We start from the raw sequence: 13,600 nt of genomic DNA, 5'->3' as shown, positions 1-13,600 counted from the left end.
CTTTTGACTTACCCGAAATTCTTCTGGTTGGTGGTGGCTTGTTAGTTTTGTTTTTACCAGGATGTCATCTCATACAATAAATCATGCAAATAATTACTATGGTGCCTGGCTAAAGTGGGCGGTTCCAGTGAGTGTTTCCCCTAACAGCAAGGACATGAGGGACTGAAAGTAGTCCAGTGAGTGGAACGGTAGGTCTGGGGATGAAGACCCCTTGCCACTCAACTTTGGTCCGTGGACTAGCAGCAGCAGCAGCATCTCCTGGGGGCTCTCATGAAGCGCAGAATCTCAGGCCAATGAGCCCCACGGAAAGTGGAATCTGGAATGAGATCCCCAGGTGATTCCTGTCTGCATGTCAGTATGGGGAGCGCTGGCAGACGAATTTTTGAAGCGGGGAAACTAGAAGGGATGAAGGACTTCCCAGATGGCGCTAGTGATAAAGAACCTGCCTGCCAATGCAGGAGACCTAAGAGATTCAGGTTCGATCCCTGGGTGGGCCCACTTCAGAATTCTTGCCTGGAGAATCCCTCGGACAGAGGAGCCTGTCGGGCTACAGTCCATAGGGTCTCAGAGAGTCGGACACGACTGAAGCGGCTTAGTACGCACCAGAAGAGATGAGCTGGAGAGACAGGATGATCCGAGGATGGGCAGCTTGAGCCTGAGGTGGTGGAGAGTGTACCTGACTGCAGCCTAGAGGGCTAGCACCGGGAGGCAGCCCCTGCGCACCCGCTTCCTGACTGGGACTTTGGGTAGGAAGAAGCTAAGTGCTCTCGGACATTAGGACCCCAAATTAGGCCTCACTTCCCCAAGTTAGAGGGTTCGATTCCCATCCCACTACCTGGTTTATTGATGGTTTATTAAATCTCCTTATTCATTTTTTTAAAGACTGTCAAAAGTAGAGCGAACCCCTTTATTTAAAATACTCTTCGGGCTCGTCTAGTCAGGCTCCCCCCTCCGATCCTTCGCAGTGGGACAGGCTACTCCGCTTCCTCCCTCCCACTACAATACTAGGTGGGAGGGGCGTGGGACGATGGGTTTTTGCATTCAGGTAAAAACAATCGCTCCCCGAGAGTACAGAACGGGGCGAAACAGTGGCTACCGAGGGGCGTGGCGGAGAGATTAGTACGGCCTGAGCCCTGCGTGCTCTGCGCGCTGCGGCCTCTTTGCGTCTGCGTAGTTCGCTCACCTCCCTTTCTGCCTCCGCTGCCGCCATGGCGCCTGTGGTTAGTATGGCTCCGCGTGAGGCCTCGGCTCTGGGGGAGGCACGTGGGCCTCACCGGCTCGGCCTCTACCTGGCTCTTGGCGGACGGCGCTCAGCATCGTCCTACCGGGGCCTGGCTAGCAGGCCGGCCGGAGTGAGCCAGCGTGGCCGCCGATCCTCGCATGTTGTGGGCGGAGGAGGCCGCGGCCCGAGGCTCTAGGGGGAGATCTGGGGCTTTCGGAAGCCGCCGATCGGGCTTGGGCTCCTGCCTGTGGTCAGCAGGGAACTGGGGGACTGAGATTGCAGCCTGGGCTGGTCAGCGATCCTTAGAGCCGGCGTAAGGCAGCAGAGGCCTGGGCCCGGTTACCTGGGCGGAGGGAGGAGAAGGAGGGGACCTGCCACTCTCGGGGACCGTGCGCAACCGGAAAGCCTATTCCGGGACTCGGGATCAGTGGCAGGGTCCGCGAACGGAGGCCTCGCTGGCCAGATTTCACGAGGAGGCCTGGGCTAGAGAACCCTTTCGTGTCTCCGGAGGAAGTTAGATCTTCAGGGCGCAGCTCTGCAGACCCTTTCTGGTGTCCGGCGAGGGCCCAGTTGGATTCTGTGTCGGCCAGGCTGAGCCTGGGCCGTGTGGCGCCCTCATGTCACTGGCTGCAGATGGTCTCCTCCCAGGTTACTTGGAGAAAATTTCCCTACCCTTCTTTGTTGGGACACCTTTATTAACAGTTTGGGCTCATCTCTAGCTTTCTGCCTGGGTGGGCCTTTAATGCTTTTAGGCGTTTGTATGTTTTTGATTTAAAACCATGGTGTGGGGGGTATGGGGCCCATATCCTGCCGGCAGCCCCTTTGATTGTTACTAGAAAGACATCTTAGGAAGGAGTGACTTTTGTCGAAGCCTAAGTGTTTGAAAAATTCATCCAGTTAATACAAGTTTTAGGTGAAGCTCTTTGAGACAGGAAAGGATGTGAAATGTGTTCTTGCAACCACAGGTAAGTATGTTGTCCAAGTGCTTTTTTTTTTTTTTTAATTGGAGTTGGAATTTGTAGAGGGAGAATATTTATATAAGGATCTTTGTGAGAATCAAGGAGCTGGAACCTTGTAGCTAAACTGGTGGTTTGAAAGTGCTCATTCAGAGATTAAATCAGTCAAAAGACCAGAAATTGTCAACAGTCTTGTAATTAGAACCTTTAGCTAAACCCTTGTTCCATTTGGGGTTAGATGGACTGCTAGGACGTGTGTTTCTGGTCACTGTCCTGAGAAAGTAGATGAGACAGGACGAAGGAAAAAACATAAACTGGATTGCCCCTGAGTCGGAAAAGTTACGAGATGTATTCAATTCAGATTAAAACTGTTTTAGGTATGCAAGGCATTTTCATGCCTGTGCCTTAATCCTGGACGAAAACAAGTGAGTGTTTCTTTATTTTGGAAATTTTAGAGTGAATAAAAGGAAACGTTTCTTTTATTGTAGTTCTTAAGCTAACAGACCTTCCATTATTCCGCTGGAAACTAGGGATGCTGGAAAGTGTAAGTGGGAAAAGAGTGCTGTAATGAGTTTCCTCTTCTAGAAGGCATGACCCCAGAGCAGCATCTTGAGTGTTATCCATCCTCCGTCCTTGGCGCCCTTGCAGGGAACAGAATCCCATGGTTTTTGCATTTGTGTGTACTTTTACAACTCTGGTCTTTCCACTTCTGTTAATTTTTTTTGTTTTTGACTGGTTATGCCTTTTTCTCTCTCATCATTTGTATCCTTTCCTTAGAAAAAGCTTGTGGCGAAGGGGGGCAAAAAAAAGAAGCAAGTCCTAAAATTCACTCTGGACTGTACCCACCCTGTAGAAGATGGAATCATGGATGCCGCCAATTTTGTAAGTTACCCCCCTGATGCCACCCTGGACAGGAGTGAACCCTTTTGGATATTGCTGAGAAGACATACTGGAGCCTGTTTGTTTGCAGGCTTAGGCTGCTCTGCAGTTCTTGCTGTTGGGTTTGACTCTGGACCTCTGTCTGGTTCTGGTTCTAAGCCTTGCTTTCTCAGGGGTGTGACAGTGGTGAAGAGTAAAGGAGATGCACTGGAGCAAGTCACTGCCAGAGGGCCATGTTTTCTTCTTCGGTTTCCAAAAAGATTTTACTTAAAATTTATCAGGTGAACTTCTTTGGATCCAGCATCTCCTCTGCACTTAGGTGTGTTTAGGTGTAAGCTTGGCCCTGACACTGATGTTTTGGGCCCAGGGGCTGCCTGTGCCCTGGGCCTGATGCTTGGTTCTGGGGCCTTGGACAGAGGACAGCATCTCCTTGAGCTTTCTCTTGTATTAAGCATCAGAGCTTCAGTATTTGTGTGAAAATATCTTGCTTGCTGATTTGTAATTGTAGCTTGGTTTTTTTCAGACCTTGCTCTGTACTGATTTTTTTGCCCTCATGTTGGCCCCATCCCCCAATACTCCTTTACTTCACCTGTAGAAAAATGAACCCAACTGCCGCATTTTGGAATCTGCAACTTGGTTTTGGCATTTTACACTTTTCCTCTCCATAGCCAAGCAGAGCTTGGGGAGTTCAGACATACTGTTGTGTAGAGCCCTAAGTTGACATTTTCTCTTCAGTCTCCGGAGGTCAACTATTGCCAAGATTAATATCATTACAACAAGAATAATTTTCACATTAAAAAATTAGCAGCTTTGCCTGTGGCCACGACTTACAAACTGTGGTGTCTGGGTAGCCTGTAGTTGACTGCCCTCTTGTAGATGCCTGCCGTGGCCCTGGCCTGGCCTGCAGGAGGTCCCTCCCTGGCTCCGTGTTCCTTCTGTCTTCTTGCTTTTCTCCGTGGCCTCTTGTCCCTCCTAACTTGTAGCTTCTTCCACATTGTGTCTGACGGCCCTGTTCTGTCATTATTCCCTCCACTGTCTCTCAATATGTGTGTATGACTGTCTTCCTTTTAGGTGCCTCCTTTGGATAGAAAACAGGAGTTGTTTATGAGTCTAAGACACGAAAGTCAAGATTTCTGACCTCGTCACACCTCCTGTCGACAGTTAACATGCTGTATATTGGTGGTGTTTTTTGGCTGTGTCGTGCAGCATTTGGGATCTTAGTTCCCTGCCCAGGGATTGAGTCCATGTTCCCTACAGTGGAAGCTCAGAGTCCTAATCCCAGCAGGAAAGTCCCCAGATTGGAGGTTTTAAATAGAGGACTGTAGGGATGGGAGCTGAAGGGCCTTCTTGTCGTTGCAGTATCAAGAAAACCATAAAAGTCCTCCTTTTTGGTCCAAGAGGTGAATGACCAGCCCAGGCTTCCTCTGGGATTTTCCCAGAGTCCCATCTCTGGGCTTCTGGGCCAGTGTCCCTCCTGCTGTTCAGTGCTGGTGCACCTGCCCCCTCAGCAGATAGATCTGTAATTGCTCTGGTTGCTGTATGTTTTTGTTCTGCTTGGTTGAAGACTTGTTTTCTCCGATCACACCGAGGACAGTGCTTTACATGTCTTAGGTTCAGAGGCTGCTTGCCATTTTGGTTACCTATATCTACAGTTGTAAGTTTGGGCCTAGGTTTCCTGTCTACTCTTTACCCTTGACCCAAGAGTCAGAGACTGAACATATAACCAGTTGTATGCTTAGAGATAGGAGTATAAAAAAAATATTTTGGGACTTTTGGTATGGTCCAGTGATTAGTGCTCTATGCTTCCAATGCAGGGGTTGTGGGTTTGATCCCTGGTCAGAGAACTAAGATCCCACATGCCATGTGGCGTGGCCAAAAAATTAAAAATAAGTAGTGTGTGAAAGTGGTTCAGTCATGTCCAGCTTTTTGCAACCCATGGACTATACAGTCCATGGAATTTTCTAGGCCAGAATACTGGAGTGGGTAGCCTTTCCCTTCTCCAAAGGATCTTCCCAACCCCGAGATTGAACTCAGGTCTCCCACATTGTAGGTGGATTCTTTACCAGAAGAAGAGAAATTAAAGAAAATCGAAAAGTGTTTTGCTGGTGATGTGAGTGAACTAGTCTCCTCACTAACTGGTCCATTTGATGATTTTTACAGGAGCAGTTTCTTCAGGAGAGGATCAAGGTGAATGGAAAAGCTGGCAACCTGGGTGGCGGTGTTGTAACAATCGAAAGAAGCAAGAGCAAGATTACTGTAACTTCCGAGGTGCCCTTTTCCAAAAGGTATGGGAAGGAGAGGCGTTACTTGTCCATGTCCTCAGCTAAGGTTCCCACCCACCCTGGCCAGGAAGCTTGCTCCCTGCAGAGTCATTTGCTTTGTGGTTGCCTCTGTTAACTTCTGGAGCAGTGTCCAGTGTGAGGGGTGGTGAATGAACGGATGTTACTGTGGTAGTTAAAAGTATTCACCTCTTGGTAGTTTTCTGCAGTTTAGTTTTCCGCAGCCTAAAGCAGTGGTCCCCAACCTTTTTGGCACCAGGGACCAGTTTTCTGGAAGACAGTTTTTCCATGGCGGGGGGGAATGGTTCTGGCAGTAATACAAGCCATGGGGAACTTCGCTGTCTGGCCTGCTGCTCACATCCTGCTCTGTGGCCTACTTCCTGTCAGGCTTTGGACCAGACAAGTCTCATGGCCTGGGGTTTGGGGACCTTTGGGCTAAAGGATTTCCAGCAGTAAAGATGCTCAGACTTGCTTAGACTGTATTCTTAAAAGTGAGCCTTCCTTTGCCTCTAGATCACTTTGAAGAGCTTTCATTTTTATTTTAATTGTTTTTTTTCCTTTTGTTCAGTTGCTAAGTCGTATCCCAGTCTTTTCAACCCTGTGGACTGTAGTGACACTAGGCTTTTTTTTCCTGTAAATGCCACCAGAATTAGATGAGGGATCAGAAGTCTCAGTTTAGACTGAAGCCACCTCATTTAATTCCTGTAGGCCCATTTATTTATTTATTTTGTCCATACCACGTGGTTGGCAGGATCTTAGTTGCCAGACCAGAGATTGAACCCTTACCCTTGGCTGTGAAAGTGCTGTGTCCTAACCACTGGACCACCAGGGAATTCCCCTTTGCTTATGTTTTTAACTAAATCAATCAGCAAATGGCTGGGTCCCTTCACTATTCATCTGAAACTATCACAACATTGTTAATTGACTATCCTGATACAAAATGTTTTTGGTATTAAAAAAAATAAAATTTAAATTAAAAAAAGAGAGATGACTTTCAAGCTAAGTGAATTACTCCTTTTTTTCCTGGCTGTGTGACTTGTGGAATCTTAATCCCTGATCAGAAATTGAACCCAGGCCCCCAGCAGTGGAAGCATGGAGTTCTAACTACTGGCCTGCCAGAGAAGTCCCTGAACTACTCCCCTTCTGCCTGGCTGTGTTATTTTTGTGTGCAGAAGGCAGATGGCATGAGAGACAGGATAACTGAAGGGCTTCCAAGGTGTACTTAACACCTGCCCCACTAGCCTCTGCTGAGCTCACAGGGAAGAGCCTGCAGTCCTGTGGTCTGTTTCCAAATCTCCTAACCTAGTGTGAGAATGTCTCCTAACACTTCAGTTTCACAGACTTTCTCTTGTTTGCCAAGTAGGGAAGGAAAAGAACCTGATCTGTTAGAACTATGTTTTCTTGAAACATTCAAGGGGCTCCTAATCTAGAACGTTCTTTTGGCCACACCAAGTGGGATCCAGTTCTTGACCCGGGATCTAGTTCTTGACCAGGGATCAAATGCGTGCCCCCTGCAGTGGAAGCTTGGAGTCTTAACCACTGGACCATCAGGGACCAGTGGAACATTTCTCGCTTATCTCTGAACCTCTGTGTTTTAACCTAGCTTCCCCCCGTATTCTATTATAAAAACACTCAAGCCACCTAAACTTTTGAATTAATCCACTTTACCTGGATATAATATAGTAGAAATAGTAAATGGAAATAAAAGAGAATACTTTGTAGGTGAAACAACCAAATTGTTTTATTTTTATGTAGGGAAAAGTGGGTAGAATTGAACTGAGATCTTCACATCTTTGTGAAGATTGCTTGGTTGACGTGAGTAACACAGTGGAACAGTGTTTGTTTCCTGGAGGTGTCGGGTTTCTCGGTTTGTTAACACTTGGTCCATCTAAAATGCCAGAGTTTGCCAGTGCATCTCATTTAGTCCTTGTACCAGTCTGAAGAGATGGTGAGTATCTTGAGATCTGTTTTATAGAGGGTGACACTGAGGTCTAGAAAGACTAACTTGCCCAGTGATGGGTTTGCTGAACCTTCTATTCCCTCTTTACGGTTCTGGGAAGATGCCAGAATGGATAAACCCCAGGGCCTCATAAGCAGATGGATGAGAGAGCAGGACTGTGGGCTTTGTGTTCAGCACAAGAGCCATTGTTGCCTTTACGTGAATGGTTTCCTGACAGCAGGGTTTGGGGTTGAGGCTTAGCTCACACAGGCTCAGGTGGCCACTGGGTGAGGGGACTAAGGAGGCCAGGTGCTTAAGTGTACAGCTCGAGTCAGGGCAGTTGTGGGGGGGGGTTGGGAGATGGGCATCTCAAAGTGGGAGTGAGAATTTGATGGCCCTGAGCTGCGGTCCCAGGAACTAGCAACCTCAAAAGGAGGTTTTAGTCAATGAGGCGCAGTACTTGGAGCTTGTTAGGAACCCAGCAGTTTCTCAATAAAAGATACTAAGATTGTGTGCTTAACTTCTAAGTGACCACCTTGATCTCTTTCCCCAGTGGTCACTACAAACCATTTTATAGGTGATGGCTCTTGTTTCATGGACAGTGGTCACATCTTAATCTGTTCTCATTTTTATGGCCAGGTTAATTAGAAGAAATGTGGATGATGTTTATTCTCTTTAGAACAGTGACTGGGTGTATTTCCCAACTGCCATTATTTTGAACCATGGGAAAATACCTTGAATTGTAGTGACTTTGAATGCACAGGTTTCATAAAAGTTACAGTGTTTCAGAATATAAGAAGGTTTTGTGTCTAGTGGAGTTCTCAAGTATTCTTTCTCTGCAGGTATTTGAAATATCTTACCAAAAAATATTTGAAGAAGAATAATCTACGAGATTGGTTACGCGTAGTCGCTAACAGCAAAGAAAGTTACGAATTGCGTTACTTCCAGATTAATCAAGATGAAGAAGAGGAGGAAGATGAGGATTAAAACTCAATCTGGAATATTTGTATAAGTTCTTAAATAAAATTTATCAACTGAAATGGTGGTTTTCCTTGTATCTCTGCAGTGTGGACTGAACAAAATTGGAAATCATAGTAAAAGGGCTTCACTTGGGCTGCCTCTCACTTGTTATTAAACTTTTTTTCTGCTTAAATATTTCAATTCTTACGGTAGAAATAGCAAAACAGAGGTAAGGCTCCTTCGAGGGAATTGACTGTTGTGTGACACTGAGCAGGTGGAGGAGGGCGTGGGTATTGGGGGTGAGTCAATTACTATTTTACACAAAAAGGGTGAGTCAGTTCCATTTGGTACCTCTCAAAGACTGAGGAATACAAACGTGGCAACTCCTGATTCCCTGCAGGCAGAACCAGGAGCTTGCTTTTGAGGTTCTCTTTTTGGGAAAGTGGCAGTGTCGAAAAAATGCAGGGTTCTGGGGCAGTTTTGTGATTCTGTCTTCATTTTGTGATCACAAATTACTCTTGATACACGTGGTTGCTATGTATGCTAATCCTTTTTCTTCCCATGGAAATAAAATGTGGCCTTTCAGTGTTGCCTTGTATTCTGCTTCCCCTCAGGAAAGGGTCTGGGGAGTCGCTCTTTTAAAAGTCCCAGGTGTTGGATTAAGGAAAGATCTACACTATAGGAATTTGTAAAATAATTGTTTCTGCAAGTCTTTGCAGCGAACTGTCATTCTGACCCCAGCAGGGGGAGCTGGAGATGAGGCGTAGTAGAGATTCCAGAAGAGGGTGAGGATCTGTGGGATAGAGACATAGGTTGGGATTGGAATTCTTTGATGCCCAGAGCTCTGGAGTCTTGGGGTTGGGTGTGAAGGGGAGGGGCTGGGAGTCAACTCAGGCTGAAGAGAAGTGTCCAGATGCCCAGGGAATAGTTACTTTACGCCGTTCGCCGTTTAGGCCACAGCTGGACTTAATGTCATTCTACAGACTAAATTGAAGGCACTGTGCCCACCATACCATTCCCACAATGGGTTCTGTTTCCCTGTGTGTAGAGGCTAGTGATCCGAGGTATTAACAAGATTGTAACGATGTGACGCTGATAGAATCAAGAGGGAGAAGAGGACCTGATACCTTAAGGTGTCCTCCTTAAGTCTAAACCATCCTGCAGGAAAGTGGATTGTCTTAAGATGATATAACAAATTCATGGTTTTCCAGAGCTTGCCTACGGTTCATTTCCACACCTGCAATTCTTACGTTCTTGCTAGTTGCATAGCTAGAAATGTTTAACATTTGGTGCTTTTTGAGTTGAATTTAACATTGAGGGTTTGCAATTTCATTTGTGGTAAAGTACCATTTTCTTTCTATGCAAATTTCTTGAAGCAGAATTATTTGCATGTTTCTGTTCTAGAGAAAGCAAGGTTTCTTTCAAATTTAACTGAAGCTCTTTGGTACTGTCCCTTACTATGATTATTAATTTTGTTAACAAGGTTGTGACTTGGGTTTGCAAATTGTACTTGTTTGTTGCACTGATGTTCCATTATAGAAACCTTAGTTTGTAAAAAATTATCCCTGGGCTGAAATTAGTATATAGGTTTTTTTCTTTTAAACTATTCCCAGGATTTAAAATTTGTAATAAAATTGAAACTATTTGGGTTTTCTGTGCCTTTTTAAACTCGTATTTTGACTTCTGATCACATACTAAAGTGGCTAACACATGGCTACTATTATTGTGCAAGGATTTTTTTAAGGATTGCATGTCAATCTGTTTAGCAACAAAAAATTGGTTGTCCTGCTGTACCAGCAATTACGTTGAACTTCATTAAGTTTGATAAGAACGTGTGTATTTTATTCCCTCTTTCTTCACCTTACGTTGCTGTGCCTCAGGTTCTGGAGAGTACTATAACCAAACTCTCCGTGTAGAATTTCTTCAGACCCAGAGCCAGAGAAATAACTTGGCAAACACATGACTTTTTCTGATGGATGTGATGTGAACTTGAATTACTTGGCACCCATTATACCAGCTGGGCCTGGGCCACATTTTAGACCAATTTTCTTTTGATCTGTCTTGCCTCGTGACTCACCTGCCTGATCAAGGCACAGGAAAAGATTAGGTCATGGAGAGTTTGAAGCTGAGATTTAAGTTCGTGCAGGTAGTGAAGTAGGAAGTTGGTACAGTCTTGTTCTCAGCTGACTCCAACTCCACTTCACCCTTGGCTTGATCAATACCAGCTCTTAACTAAAGGTTTAACTTTGTTTTCCTTTCAAAGGCCCCTGTGGACCACCCCCCCGCCCCACACACACACACCCCGTGACTCCTTCAGTGGTGAAGGTGTGCTTTTCTGAGTCATGTCATCCTTGCAGCATTTCAGGAGGATTCTGGTGTTAAAATAGATGAGTTCCAGCTAATCAGTGGTGCCTAGCACTGTGGTGTTCAGAAACGTGTCACAGACATGGAGAAAGTGGGACAGTTTGATCATGTCAAATACTTATTTAAGACAATTGGTCAAAATTAATGGGGCATTTAGACCTCAGCATTTTTAGGGCTCACTTGGTTTCTTGTGGGCAGCACTCCCGTAAGTTGATAATGGTCCTCCAGCCACTGATAGGCTCAGGGGAGCCTGGAAACTGGCTTTGGCAGTCTGCTTTTGTCTCCCTTTTGCTGCCTGGCCCGTCTTCTGACTTGCCCCCAGACTTCTCAAGGCTGTATGTAGGGTCCTGTGCTGACCCTTTCCTGTGAGGGGGCACACCCCTAGGAGGTGGATCCCTGACCAGACAATCACAGATTTGGCAGTACCATGGCCTTTGCTTGGTAACCTTGGACAGAGCCAATATAATCTTTTTTTTTTTTTGGTTGTGCTGGATCTTCTTTGTTGTGCTGGTTTTTCTCAAGTAACAGAAAGGGCTGCTCTAGTTATGGTGGAGGATGATGACTGACGAACATCTCGACTCTGATTTGCCAAATTAAGCAGCTAGAACTTTTCTTGGTTGAAAGATATCTGACTTTCTCAGCCTCATCTTGGGAACTGGAGCCACAGTTAATGTTTCCTGTGTGGTGAGGGGCTTTCTGGTGACGGGAAATACTGTAGGTTCCAGCTTCTCTACAGTGGGAGAGGGGACCTATGGAGGTGCCCTGACCTAATTCTTCCATCTGGGAAGGGCTGGGGGCAGGGCTGGTGCTGAAAGGGTGGACAGTTTTTAGGGTTTTCTCCTGGATGGTTAATTTTCAGGAAGACAGGAGGTCTGGGAAGAGGAAGGCAGCCTTGCTGGGGAAAATGCAGGCCTGCTGAGGCATCTGTGATTGAGGCTCCCTCAGCTAGGTGCCCAGGAGGTGAAATACAGCTTCAGGAGACCGGGAGGAGCCCTTGCTTTCTTAGCCCACCTCCTCCCTGCCTGTCCCTTGACCCTGGCAAGGTGCCTGCCCAGGGTGGATTCAACATCTCTCCTAAAGTGGTTTAAAAGCAGTTCAGGAGATGGTATTCCCAGCTCCCTGCACTTTGTCCAGGAGGCTGGACAGACCTGTCCTTGCCCAGGAATGAATGAAGAGGAGCTTTGGCATGAGGCTTACTGGAAATCCATTAGATGGGAAGGGAGAGGAGAAATGTGGGACACATCTTTCCAGCCTTGCTTGTGCCATCTATCATCTTCAGGCCACCTCCTCAGGAGGTCTTGCACTGGGAGTCCTTGCCAAGCACCCACAACTCTCCTGGCTCCTCAAAGGCCCCAGGAAGGGTGAGGCTGCCTGGTGATGCCAGTGTGGCATGGGTACTGGTGTCTGTCCACCCAGAGGAAGCAGGTGTTCAGCCAAGACCAGAGAGGTGGATGCCAGAGAGGAGACCGTCTCATAGCTGCTTTGGGCTTCCCGAGTCAGGTGGTTCCTGTGGGTCCCTGGGGCCACTGGGTCTCCAGTGGGTTCCTCCAGAGATGTCTGGCCCCAGGGAGTGAGGTGAGGGTTCCGGGTTCTTCCAGGATAGAAAGCCGGCCAGCCTGTCCTTCGCTGAAACTTTTGCGTTCTTAGAGTAGCTTTAAGACTCGCTGCAGCCGAGACTGGCAGCACTTATTTAAAATTCCAGTCTTGCTCCCGAGGGCTTTGGCCTCCATCTTCACCTTTAACAACCGAGGACTGGTGGCGCGGTTCCTTCCCACTCTGCGACAGGTGTCGCTTCTGAGCGGGAGTTTTGGGCACAGAGAACGCGGTTCCACCTCACCCCCGAGGGGCTGGATATATTTAAAGCGGACCGGCCAGGAGGGGCGTTTTGGGAGGGGATACGTGGGCGGTGGGAGTCGGGTGCGGTGGAGTGAGGGAGGAGCCAGCCTGCAGATTTTTCTGGAGGAATCAGACCCGCTCTCTCCAGAGCGGCCCTTCCCCAAGTGCAGAACGCTTTTTTCTTCGAATGTTCTTTGCAAAGGGGGTTATAGAAGCGTGTTTGGCTCGGTGCGAGGCGACCAGGGGCTGGGCGCGTGTGAGCAGTGAGGAAGCTCGCTGCCCGCTGCTCCAAGGACCCTGCCCCTGCGCCCTTGGGGACCCATCCCGGGAGGGGGCGGCGGGGGCAGCGAGCCCTGTTGCGGGTACGCGCGGGCCGGCCCTTCCCTCCACTGGGCCTGGCCCGCCCGAGTCCCAGCTGCCCGCTTGGCCGTCGGGTCCCCAGGCGAGCGGGCGCCTCGACGGCTCCCCCTGCCGGAGTGCCGGGTCCCCCACCCCGCACCCGGAGGCTCCGGACTAGTCCCCCCAACTTGTTCTCTGCTGTTAACTAGTCGCGCTGCCGGAACGATGGGATGGGGTTGCCACAGCAACCAGACTGGACGTCACAATCCGGGCATGTGTGCCTCCCCCCTGCCGTGCCGCCGTGCCGCCGGCTCTGCCGCCGCCACCTCGGCCGGCTGCGGGACTCGGGCTTCGGGGCGCGGTGGGCGGAGCAGCCTGGGCTTTGCGGGGATCTGAGCGAAGGCGGCCGAGAAGAAGGGGGTCGAGAGGGGGGGGGGGGGGGGCAGGCGGCCGCCATCTTCTCGCCGAGGCCGCCTCGCCCGCCGCGCGCGCCCGTCCGGCAGCGCACGGGTTAAGGCTGGCACCGCGCCCGGCGGGAGGGGGGGCGCCCACCTCCCCTCCCCCCCGTGCCGGGCATGCGGGGCCCGCTGGGCACCGAGGAGGAGCTGCCGCGGCTGTTCGCGGACGAGATGGAGAACGAGGACGAGATGTCAGGTGAGCGGGGCGCCGGCTGCGCTCCGGGCCGGGGCGGCGGGGGGCGCGGGGACCGGCTGGGCCCGGGGTCTGGACCTCGCAGGCAGCGCTGGCGGCGCGCGGGAGGGGGCGCCGGGCTGCGGGCTGCGCTCCCGCCCTGCTGGCGCCGCGCGGCCAAGGGCGCGGGGCTGGG

General features: G+C 49.2%; 2 protein-coding genes across 3 annotated transcripts in view; both read left to right on the top strand.

Moving 5' to 3' along the window:
- The first annotated feature begins 1,026 nt into the window (after window positions 1–1,026).
- Window positions 1,027–8,332, top strand: RPL22 (ribosomal protein L22). The gene is made up of 4 exons (XM_040263280.1): window positions 1,027–1,220; window positions 2,956–3,060; window positions 5,218–5,342; window positions 8,118–8,332. Exons 1-4 carry the CDS (start codon window positions 1,209–1,211, stop codon window positions 8,260–8,262), a joined length of 387 nt encoding a protein of 128 aa, XP_040119214.1. The 5' UTR covers window positions 1,027–1,208; the 3' UTR covers window positions 8,263–8,332.
- Window positions 8,333–13,335: 5,003 nt separating this feature from the next.
- The window catches only part of CHD5 (chromodomain helicase DNA binding protein 5), a 67,735-nt gene continuing 67,470 nt past the window's right edge, over window positions 13,336–13,600 (top strand). For both annotated transcript variants that reach the window (XM_040263273.1, XM_040263272.1), the window contains exon 1: window positions 13,336–13,428. In XM_040263273.1, coding sequence (XP_040119207.1) covers window positions 13,350–13,428 — 79 coding nt within the window. In that variant the 5' untranslated portion in view covers window positions 13,336–13,349. The remainder of the gene's footprint in view (window positions 13,429–13,600) is intronic.

Source organism: Oryx dammah, unplaced genomic scaffold (assembly GCF_014754425.2).
Source record: "Oryx dammah isolate SB20612 unplaced genomic scaffold, SCBI_Odam_1.1 HiC_scaffold_21, whole genome shotgun sequence".
Lineage (NCBI taxonomy): Eukaryota > Metazoa > Chordata > Mammalia > Artiodactyla > Bovidae > Oryx > Oryx dammah.
The sequence above is the reverse complement of the archived record's forward strand: the minus strand, read 5'-3'. Positions and strand labels throughout refer to the sequence as shown.